The following is an 11,446-nucleotide window of genomic DNA, read 5'->3' as shown; positions in this document are numbered from 1 at the left end:
TACGGTTGGTTGAAAGACGCAAAGTGAGGGTTACGCCCACTGCTTCCTCGGTTCACTGATTGGTCTTCTAGAGGAAAAGGGATTCAACGTCAACGAGTTCCGCGAATGCCCATTGGTAGATGGTGCGGCCCTGTAGGCGCGCGGGCGCTGGCGCGGGCGTTCGAACCCTGGGTTGGCGGCGTTACCATGGCGATGCGGCCTGGCCGGAGCAGCAAAAGCCGGTGAGTTGACAGCACCCCGCCAGCTTTCGGGCTCTCTCCTGTCGGTGTTGTCTTCTGTCCTCAGACAGGGTTGACCGAGGGGGAAGTTGGAAGTCTCTGAGGTGAGAAATGGCGGGGGGGACAACCGGGGAGGCGAGGGGTAGGCCTCTGCCCCCCGGAGGATGGCACTCAGGACGCCCGCTGAACGCGTGAGGAGGCGGCGGTTGCAAGGAAACTGGGATTTGGCCTCTCATGGTTGTTTGAACGCTCACCTGCTCTTTTCTTCATCCCAAAATCTCTGCCTTTTTTTTTCTGTGACTATCTCGAGCGCTACTTCTCCCATGAAGCCTTCTCTGAGTCTCGAAATCTTGCCTTTGAACCTGTAGCCCTAACTGGAACCTTTCTTAGAAGGCACTTGTATTAGGCGTTGGGTTATTTGTGTACTTCGGTGAACCTCATTCTCCTCCTTCCTCCCATTTAGAGTTCTTTGAGGCAGAACAAGCATCTTTCATTCACAATGTCTTACACACAGTAGAGTTTTCAGGAATTATTTGTTGAGTTGAATTTAATTCACCACAAATAGATTGGATTCCCCTCTGTGCCCTGTGCTGTTTTCCCTCGCGTTTGGAGGTTCTTTTCTATTTTTACGAGAGTAGAGGGAGTGCACCCTAATTCACATGAGAAGGACCTGAAAGTCCACAGTCCACGTTGGCCTTTCCACTGTTTGTGAAAGGGAACTTTTTTTTTTTTTTTTTTGAATGCTTGCTACAACTCTGGCACTGTGGCTTTTAGTCTTGTTCTCCCAATGCTTTTATTAAACTCCTTGTGAGTCTTTGCTTAAAACAAATTACTGTATGCCAAGAGTGTCTCAGTTTCTTAGTGACCTGCAGCTATTGTCACATTTTAAGAGTGCTTTGGAAACTGTTTTAAAGTATTTTCTCCTTTGTATTTTACTTGTAGTGAGAGACTACATGTAAACTACATGTAGCGAGAGACTATGCTTCAGGTGCATATAACAGCTGCTCTTGTAGCTATCCAATCATCAGGTGGCCATGATAGAATTGCTTTACCAAGACTGTTGTTTGGGGGCACTTGGGTGGCTCAGTCGGTTAAGCATTTGACTCTTGGTTTCGACTCAGGTTGTAATCTTTGAGTTTGTGGGATTGAGTCCCGCATCAGGGCTCTGTGCCAACAGCACAGAGCCTATTTGGGGTTCTTTTCTCCCTCTCTCTCTGTCCTTCCCCTGCTTACACTCTGTCTCTCTCAAAATAAATAAAGGTTTAAAAAAAAAAAAAAAAAGACTTGTTTTGTCGACTCCTAAGACTATAATATTGCCAATCCGGATTGTTGATGATTCTCATGTCAAATTCATAGCTCAGTGATGGTTTTAATAAAAAGATTGAAAAAGTCAGGTATAGTAACAGTGCTATTATTATCCTCTTATAAAAGTTTGAACACAACTGTATAGCTAAATTGCAGATCTGTGACATGTAATGGAAACCAAACGGGATTCAGGGTTTGGCGTTGGCTCTGTCTCTACTCACTGTAGCTGGCTTTGCAAGTCAGTTAGCCCTTTTAGGTTTCACTTTTTCCATCTGGAAAATCAAAAAGTGTTGAATTAGTAGAGCCACAGGGATTCTAGTCTATCAAGTTAGTCAAGCAGCTGTTTGTTTTTTTAATTCCAGTATAGTTAACATTGTTATATTAGTTTCCGGTGTACAGTATATTAATTCAATAATACTGTACATTACTCAGTGCTCATCATAAGTGTACTCTTTTTTTTAAAGAGTTTATTCTTTAAAAATGTATGTTTATTTTGAGAGAGAGCAAGCGTGAACGGGGGAGAGACAGAGAGAGAGGGAGGGGGGAGAATCCCAAGCAGGCTCCATGCTCCAGTGCAGAGCCTCATGTGGGGCTCAATCCCTGGACTGTGAGATCATGACCTAAACTGAAATGAAGTGAGCCACCCAGGTGCCCCTGTGGTAAGTTATTCTTAATCCCCTTCACCTATTTCCCCCATCTCCCCACCTACTTCCCCTCTGGTAACCATCAGTTCTCTATAGTTAAGAATCTGTTTTTTTGGTTTGTTGCTTTTTTTTTTTTCTTTGTTCATTTGTTTTGTTTCTTAAATTCCACATATGGGTGAAGTCATATGGTATTTCTCTTTCTCTGATTGACTTATTTCACTTAGCTTTTTATCCTCGGGATCCATCCATGTTGCTTCGGATGGCAAGATTTCTTTTTCTTTATCAGTTCTAGTAGTTCTTTATTTTTAATTTTTTTTTTTCAACGTTTTTTTTTTTTTTTTTTTTTTTTTTTTTTTTTTAATTTGTGGGACAGAGAGAGACAGAGCATGAACGGGGGAGGGACAGAGAGAGAGGGAGACACAGAATCGGAAACAGGCTCCAGGCTCTGAGCCATCAGCCCAGAGCCTGACGCGGGGCTCGAACTCACGGACCGTGAGATCGTGACCTGGCTGAAGTCGGACGCTTAACCGACTGCGCCACCCAGGCGCCCCTATTTTTAATTTTTTTTAATGTTTATTTATTTTTGCGAGAGAGAGCATGAGCAGGGAAGGGACAGAGAGAGAGGGAGACACAGAATCTGAAGCAGGCTACAGGCTCTGAGCTGTCAGCAGAGCCTGACATGAGGCTCAACACAGGGTTCAAACCGTGAGATCATGGCCCGAGCTGAAGTTGGACGCTCAACTGATGGAGCCACCCAAACGCCCCAAGTTTTCATTCTTTTCGATGACTGATATTTCATTATATATATGTGTGTATGTGTGTGCCACATCTTCTTTATCTGTTCATCTGTCAATGGACACTTGGGCTGCTTGACTACTGTAAATGATGCTGCAATAATAAAAAAATGCTGCAATAAGTAATGTTGCAGTAAAACTAGGGCTGCATATGTATTTTTGAATTAGTGTTTTCATGTTTTTTGGGTAAGTACCCAGTAGTAGAAATACTGGATCATATGATAATTCTTTTTAATGTTTTGAAAAAGCTTCATAATCTTTTTCACTGTAGTTGTACCGGTTTGCATTCCTATCAACAGTGCACAAGGATTCCTTTTACTCCACATCTTTGCCAACACTTGTTTCTTGTGTTTTTGATTTTAACCATTCTGACAGATGTGAGGGGATAGCTCATTGTGGTTTTGATTTGCATTTCCCTGATGATCAGTGATGTTGAGCATCTTTTCATGTGTCTGTTGGCCATCTGTATGTCTTCTTTGGAGAAATGTCTGTTCTTGTATAAAAGCAATTGGTTATTTTTTGAAAAAATTTTTAATGTTTATTTATTTTTGAGAGAGACAGAGGGGGAGACACAGAATCTGAAGCAGGCTCCAGGCTCTGAGCTGTCAGCACAGAGCCCAATGTGGGGCTTGAACCCACAAATTGTGAGATCATGACCTGAGTCAAAGTAGGACACTTAACTGACTGAGCCACCCAGGTGCTCCAAGCAATTGGTTATTGATATCAGGTAAACATCACATGTTCAGTCTTCCAAGGACTATACAGCTGAAACTGATAGCTGCCATTTATTGAGCATTTACCCTGTGCAAAGCACTATATCAAGGGCTTTATATAAATATTACATTTTTCTTAGCATAGTACATCAATGTACTGCCCACAGAGCATTTCAGTAAAAGCTTTTGGTTTATGTTGTTAATGTAAATCTTTAGTTATTGTATGTTCTAGTGCATGTCCTTGGAGCAAACTAGGGCAGGATCCTCTCATCTTCCAGTTTAGGAGAAATAGTTTCTTTGGGCTGCTATTTTATTGTTTATAAAGTAAGGGGTTGAAGTCTTCTCAGTCCCTTACAGATTAATTCATCAATTAATCCAGTTTCTTGTACTGGCTCAGCAAACCTGTTCATAATTTGTACAGAAAAAATCCTCAACAAATTTTTTAAATGAGCAATAGAGTTCCACTTATACTATGAGTGTTGTGGTCATTGTATACTTCCCCAGTTAATGTCTCAAGGATTTTGATGTTCATATCTTATTGAACAAGAAGACTTTTCCATAGGCATAAACTAATAATAGGTAAATAGGTACCATTTGTATTGAGAAAATGCCATTTTCTACCTATGTGTCTTTTCCTGTGTAGGAAAAACCTCATTTCTTTCCCTCCTGTCTGTCTCCTTTACCACTCATAGAAGACTTCACTTCTGACACTTCTGGCTAAATGTGTGGGGACTTTTCCCCCACCAAGCAATTCTTTGTGACACCAGCTGGGTATCCTATAATTTAACTCAATCTAACTCTACCTATTTGGAGATAGTGTCCGATCCCACAAGTTAAGAGCTCAGTCTGACACCCCACTTCAGATGCCAACTGTTAAGTAGTAGGTCCCCAGGTTACCTACAACTTCTGTCAGATTTGGCTACAAATCAGAAGTTCCCATGACCCCCTCCATGGACTCAATTTGCTAGAATGGCTCACAGAACTGAGGGTAACACTTAAGTTTACCAGTTGGGGGCGCCTGGGTGGCTCAGTGGGTTAAGCATCCAACTCTTGATTTCTGCTCAGGTCACGATCTCATGGTTTGTTGGGTTGGGAGCCTCATACTGGGCTCTCCACTGACAGTGTAGAGCTTGCTTGGGATTCTCTCTCTCTCTCTCTCTCTCTCTCTCTCTCTCTCTCTCTCTCTTAAAATAAATAAAAATAAACTTCAAAAAAAAGTTTATCAGTTTGTTAAAGGTTATGTATGATAAAGGATGTAGATGAACAGCCAGAAGAAGAGATACATAAGACAATGTCTGTGAGGGTCTTGAGCATAGGAGCTTCTGTGCCTATGGAGTTGGGGCATGTCACCCTCCTGGTGTGAATGTGTTCACTAACCTGGAAACCTGCTGAACTCCATACTTTTGGTATATTTATGAAAACTTTGTCAAGCTTATGGCTTGATTTTTTTGGTGGCCAAACCCCACCCAGAGTTGCATCATTAGAACAAAAGATATTCCTAATGCTCTTATCATTTAGGAATTTACCAGGGTCTTAGGAGTTCTGTGCCAGGAACCATGGGCAGAGACCAATATATACTTTATATTATCTAGGTGAAAGATACTAGGACCAAACCACCAAGGCTGTGGTGGTTGGAATGAGGATAGAGGGGGGAAATTTGACAATTTACTCTATTAAATTGGCTGGACCTGTTGATTAGATTTGGGATTAAAGGAGAGGAAAGGAATCTAGGATGCTTCCCAGTTTAGCTCTGAGTCACTGGTTCATGATACTGTCACTCACGCACTCCCACCCCCTCACCAAAGAAGAGAAGGATGGAGGGGCAGTTTTGTGGGGAGGTCATGAGTTGATTATTGACAAATAGTTCAGATGCTTAATCATGGAAACATTTTGATAATGATCCCTGAATGTTTTTGCTGCAACTAAAGTTACACTGGAATTCTAGAAGTATCACTTAATAATGCTGTACAGTATTCAGGCCAAAAAAACTCTAGGTGTTTCATCAGCAATGAGGAGGAGTCTTTTAAGTTAGTTACCTTCTTGTGTTGAGATTTGATTGGTTAAAACTAGTGGCATGGAATTGCATAGCCAACATATGAAATAAATCCATATAGTTGTTTTTAATCTATGCCTTGGTTCCTTCATTTTAAAAAAGGAAGATGGTGATAATTGCCACTTATCACAAAAAGTCTTGGAAGAATCAGGTAGCACAATTAATTACATATTAATAATTTAGATCCCAGTGAATGGAATTATTGTTTGAATTTTTTCTTTGCTTTCTCAGCATCATTCCTTTAGAAATAATTCCTGGTGCCAACGTGGCAACAGTTCCCAAAAGGATGTAGCCTTGGGTAAGAGTCTATATCACCTTAGTAATTTATAAAAAACTGATTTAATAATTATTTTTCCAGTGAAACCCATGAAGATATATTTTGTCAAAAGTATTTTGTAACTGCAAAATGGCAAAAATCTGCAAATGACAACTTACAATTGGATTAGACCAGGATTTTAAAATTAAAGCCCTGATTTTAAACCCAGCATTGGCTGGGAATTCTTTAAAAATTAAGCCTCTAGGGGCACCTAGGTGGCTCAGTTGGTTGAGTGTGCTAACTTCAGCTCAAGTCGTGATCTTGCAGTTCATGAGTTTGAGCCCCACATCGGGCTCATTGCTGTCAGCCTGTCAGCACAGAGCCTGCTTTGGATCCTCTGTCCCCATCTCTCTGCCCCTTCCCCACTTGCCTTCTCCCAAAAATAAATAAATACTAAAAATTAAGCCTCTATATTTAGAATAATACTTCTACTGTTTTAAGATAACTGGGTTCGACAATTTTGTTATGTTTATTTTTAGGTGATTATTCCCATGCTTTTCACCAAACTTAGAAACTTAAGCTCATAGTGGGGCTTTTGAAAGGAATCGCAGTAATTGCAAAGTATTGGCTATCTAACCATAAACTTGAAATTTATCTTTTTCCAGTGAAAACAGAATCTCTCAAAAACTGCTTTTGGGTATAACTCACATAATTCGTATCCTAAAATCCACCTCTATCTAGCCTTAAGAATTCCATTAAGTGTCATATATTCTCATTCCTTTGCAGCTGTTGTTTTGAGCAGTTGTTTAGTAACACTTGTCTTCTGTTGAGATCACTAGTCTATAGATAGAATAATCCCTAGAGTTTGAAATAACTAACTCCCTTGTTGAGGGAAAAGTGTATACTATATCATCCACCTCTTAATCTTCCAGTGATAATACTGAATTTCTTATGTTCTTAATTAGGGAACTTATGCCTAACATGGAGTATGGAAACATTTTAATGAAAATTGTTTGAGAATACTGGGTTTGTATTGTATACTTAATGGTACGGTGGACCCAGTGACCTTGTTAGCGGTCCCTTAAAAAGTGATCATTGTTAGTGTGTCCTAGAGCTAGATAGGTTGGCGGTTTAGTATGTGAACATACTCAAAGCCATTGAATTCACTTTAAGTGGATGAGTTGTATGCTGTGTGAATTAGATCTCAGTAAAGCTGTTTTCTATATTTTTAAAAGTGGTCATTGTCACAATTTTAGGGGAACTTAGATGAAGAAATATTTCTTGGCAATCAGAAGCTATTTTAGTTCTTTTATTTTCATACTACTTCTATAATAATAATTAGAGTATATAATATGCTCTAATGCCTACTGACCTTCTGATGTAGTTCCCTTACTTTCAGAAACAGCATATTCATTTAAAACATACACAATTGAGTATGTAGAGAGGGGAAAACAGATGTTTAAAGAGGCCATGGTGGTTTAGCCTATGAAAGCTGTGTGATCATTGGAGAAGTCAATTATTCAGAGCTAGCTTTAGTTCCCGCATAAAATGAAGATGTTGGACCACATCCTAGCTCTCAAACTCAAACGCCCACAGGGCTAACCAGTTAATGTAAATGAATAAAGTGGTTTGGTTGGCATAAAGGAACCAGAAGCAGAGAGACTATGGTGTATAGGATAGTATATGCTCTTCTAATGTTTATTTTTGTTTGTTTATTAGAAAGTATGTGAGCTGTATATGCTCTTCTAAAGAGAGCAGCACAACTCCGTTTTAGTCTGTTGTTGCCTTATTTTATTGTAGGCTCAATGTAGCTATCTTTTGATTCTCGAGAAAAACAGAAACTGGATTTTTAATTGCTCTTGATTTTTAAATAGTGAAACGAATCCTAAAAAAGTTTTAAACACTATGCAAGCCAAACTGCAAGGTATGAAGGATGAAGGAATCCTTCATAGGCCAAATGTTCTAGATTACATCAGCTGTTGACTAAATGACCTCTTTTGACTTGGCTAGCCATAGGACTCCCCCCCCCTTTTTTTTTTTTAATCTTATAGAAATGCAGTGTGGTGCATACCAAAGAATATGTGTGAAACGTATATGTAGGTTATAAAGTATAATACAAAATGAATAAAATTCCTAGACCTAACACATCATCTCCCTTTGTTCTCCTCCTGTTCCACATTTCCCTGCTCACTCCTCTGAGGTAACCACTATTCTACATTTTGGGATTAGATGCTTAAATAATACATTGGACTTGCCTGGTTTTGCTCGAGCCTTAAAAACAACATAGTTTTCTAGGATTTGCTTTTCAAATGATGTTTCTGGGATTTGATAAATTGAGTGTAGCTATAGTTTGTTCTTTTATCACTATTGTATAATATTCCATTGTGTGAATGTATCCACATTTGTTTAGTCTCCAGCCAGTAAACATTCAGGTTATTTTCAGCTTTTGGTTCTTGTGAAGAGTGCTGCTATGCACATATTTGTATGTGCCTCCTGAAGCATGTGCAGAAGTTTCGTAGGGTATATGCCGAGGAGCTGAGTTGCTTGGTTGTATAATATATGAAGACTCAACTTCATAAGTTAATGTCAAACTGTTTTTCAGCATAACTGACTTAGCCCCATGATTCTTGACTCTGAAAGTTCTCCATAGCTTTGCCTTCTCTAATTTATTCTCTTCTTCCACACTTTTTTTTCTCTTGGTGAAGATGACCTGCTTCACTGCCCCCCTATTTTCTTTTTCTCAAGAACTATATGTTCTCTGCCATTTCACTTCATTAAGAATTTTTTCTCTAATAAAAAGATAAAAAAGGACTGGGATGCCTGGGTGGCTCAGTCAGTTGAGTTGTCTGACTTCGGCTCAGGTCATGAGCTCATGGTTCTTGAGTTTGAGCCCCACGTTGGGGTCTGTGCTGACAGCTCAGACCCTGGAGCCTGCTTTGGATTCTGTGTCTCCCTCTCTCTGCCCTTCCTTCACTCATGCTCTGTCTCTCTCTCTCAAAAATAAATAAACATTAAAAAAAATGTTTTAAAGGACTTTAATAGAATAGAATCATATTTAAAAATATTATCTTTTCATATTTCATATGTGTAACTTGCTAAAGGAGCCTTTTTAAAAGTTTTTCCATACAGAAATATTTACTGATAATGTAATGGTCATTCAGGCACCTGGGTGGCTCAGTTAAGTGTCTGACTCCTGGTTTCCACTCAGGTCAAGGTTTCACTGTTCAGGGAATCGAGACCCGTGTCGGGCTCTGTGTTGACAGCATGGAGCCTGCTTGGGATTCTCTGCCTTTCTCACTCTCTGTCTCCCTCAGAAGAAATAAATAAACATTAAAAAAAATTTAATGGTCATTTAAAGAACTTTGTAAATTATGTTTGTCAGGTTCTGTATAGGATTACATTTAAGTTTAGTTTACTGTGGCTGTGTTTTTTTAACTGCCTCACAAATGATCTGGATATTTCTGGCACTTATGAGCTCTTAGTTGTTTCAGGAATTGCTCAGCATAAATAATTTGAAATTTTATTGTTGGGGAGTTTTTTTTTTAATTTGGGAACATGAATTTTTCTGTAATCAATTTGAATACTTTTAAAAAGGCTGTGAACACACAAATGTTTTCAGCTACTGTAAAAGCTACCCAAAGCCACATTTTATTTTCCTCTTCACTGTATTTTTTTGGTTTGTTTATTTAGTTATTTTGAGAGAGAGAGAGAGAGAGAGAACAAAAGGGAAGAGGGATAGAAGGAGAGGAGGGAGAGCAAGAGAGTCTTAAGCAGGTTCCACGCTGTCAGCACTGAACCTGACGCAGGACTCATCCAACTAACTGTGAGATGGTGACAGCCAAAATCAAGGGTCAGATGCTTAACCAACTGAGTCACCCAGGCACCCCTTCACTATATTTTTTATAATAGAAATAAATCATTAATTATTATTATTTAATCATTATAAAAATATTATTTGATACTATGAAGTCCATGTACAAGTGAGTCAGGCTTTTTTTCTTTTTCTAAACAGGCAGGTTTATTTTATTTAAAATAAATATGGATAGAGTTCCTAAACATCTTAACAAAATGAGGTAGGTTTTGGTTTATCCATTATTAAGCTTATATTGAGTTACTTTTTTTTTTTTTTTAATATATTTTGTTTTTAAATAATCTCTACACCCACATGGGGCTCAAACTTACAAGGTTACAACCCAGAGCTCAAGAGTCACATGTTCTATTGACTGAGCTAGTCAAGCGCTGCTGTAATTACTTTTTAAAAACTGTGGCCACCACACCCACCTAGAACATGTTCCTTATGCCCTTCTTTTTTGTTTTTAATTTTTAAAAATGTTTAATTTATTTTTGAGAGAGTACGAGCAGGGGAGGGTCAGAGAGAGGGGGACAGAGGACCTGTAGCAGGGTCTGCACTGACAGCACTGATCCCGATGCAGGGCTCAAATTCTCCAGCTGTGAGATCATGACCTGAGCTGCAGTTGGATGCACAACTGACTGAGCCCACCCAGGCACCCCTCCTTATGCCTTTTTCATTTATCCAAGTAAAGCTCTTGAGATTTTTGTTCTCTGCTTGAAGAGTCTAAAAAAGTGTTCAGCATGTGCATTTTTTTTTTTTTTCAAAGTAGGCTTTATGCCCACTGTGGGGCTTGAACTCAGGACCCTGAGATTGAGAGTCACATGCGGTACCAACTGAGCCAGCCAGGCACCCCCAGCATGTGCATTCTTGGCAACTCTTAACCACAGCTCAAATTTTCTTAAATTTAATTTAGTTTTATTTTTAAGTAAACTCTCTACCCAACATGGGGCTCTAACTCATGACCTCAAGATCAAGAGTTGCATGCTCTGGGGCGCCTGGGTGGCTCAGTTGGTTAAGTGTCCGACCTCAGCTCAGGTCATGATCTCGCAGTTTGTGAGTTTGAGCCCCATGTGGGGTTCTGTGCTGACAGCTCAGAGCCTGGAGCCTGCTTCAGATTCTGTGTCTCTCTCCCCTTCTCTGCTAATGCTCTGTGTCTGTCTCTCAATAATAAGCATTAACAACAACAACAACAACAACAACAAAAAAGAGTCACACGCCCTACTGTCTAAGCCAGCCAAACACCCGACAGCTCAAATTTCTATAGAAAATTTCAATACATTTTATCATTTTCTTCTGTGGTTAATTTTGGTTTTGATAACTTTAGAAATGAATGCTTTAGGGGAAGAGCTTTTCCCATTTATTTATTTTTAAATATTTATTTATTTTTGAGAGACAGCATGAGCAGGGGGAGGGGCAGAGAGAGAGGGAGACAGAATCCCAAGCAAGCTCGGTTCCATCAGCGCAGAGCCGGATGCGAGGCTTGAATGCAGGAGTTGTGAGATCATGACCTGAACTGAAACCAATAATTGGATGCTTAACCAACTGAGCCACTCAGGCGCCCTGCTTTTCCCTTTCAGATGTTAGTGTAACATCTAAAATTTAATGGTATG

The 11,446-nt window shown here is 39.6% G+C and overlaps 1 protein-coding gene across 3 annotated transcripts in view; it reads left to right on the top strand.

The window, feature by feature from the left end:
* The first annotated feature begins 9 nt into the window (after positions 1-9).
* KIF24 (kinesin family member 24) overlaps positions 10-11,446 on the top strand; it is a 74,596-nt gene continuing 63,159 nt past the window's right edge. Inside the window, exons 1-2 of one of the 3 annotated variants that reach the window (XM_060609471.2) lie at positions 10-221; positions 5,959-6,025. In XM_060609471.2, the coding sequence (XP_060465454.2) occupies positions 120-221; positions 5,959-6,025 (169 nt within the window). In that variant the 5' untranslated portion in view covers positions 10-119. The remainder of the gene's footprint in view (positions 222-5,958; positions 6,026-11,446) is intronic. The other 2 variants (XM_060609473.3, XM_060609472.1) reach the window with 2 other exon arrangements.

This window comes from Panthera onca, chromosome D4, assembly GCF_046562875.1.
Source record: "Panthera onca isolate mPanOnc1 chromosome D4, mPanOnc1 haplotype 2, whole genome shotgun sequence".
In the NCBI taxonomy this organism is placed as follows: Eukaryota; Metazoa; Chordata; class Mammalia; order Carnivora; family Felidae; genus Panthera; species Panthera onca.
The sequence above is the reverse complement of the archived record's forward strand: the minus strand, read 5'-3'. Positions and strand labels throughout refer to the sequence as shown.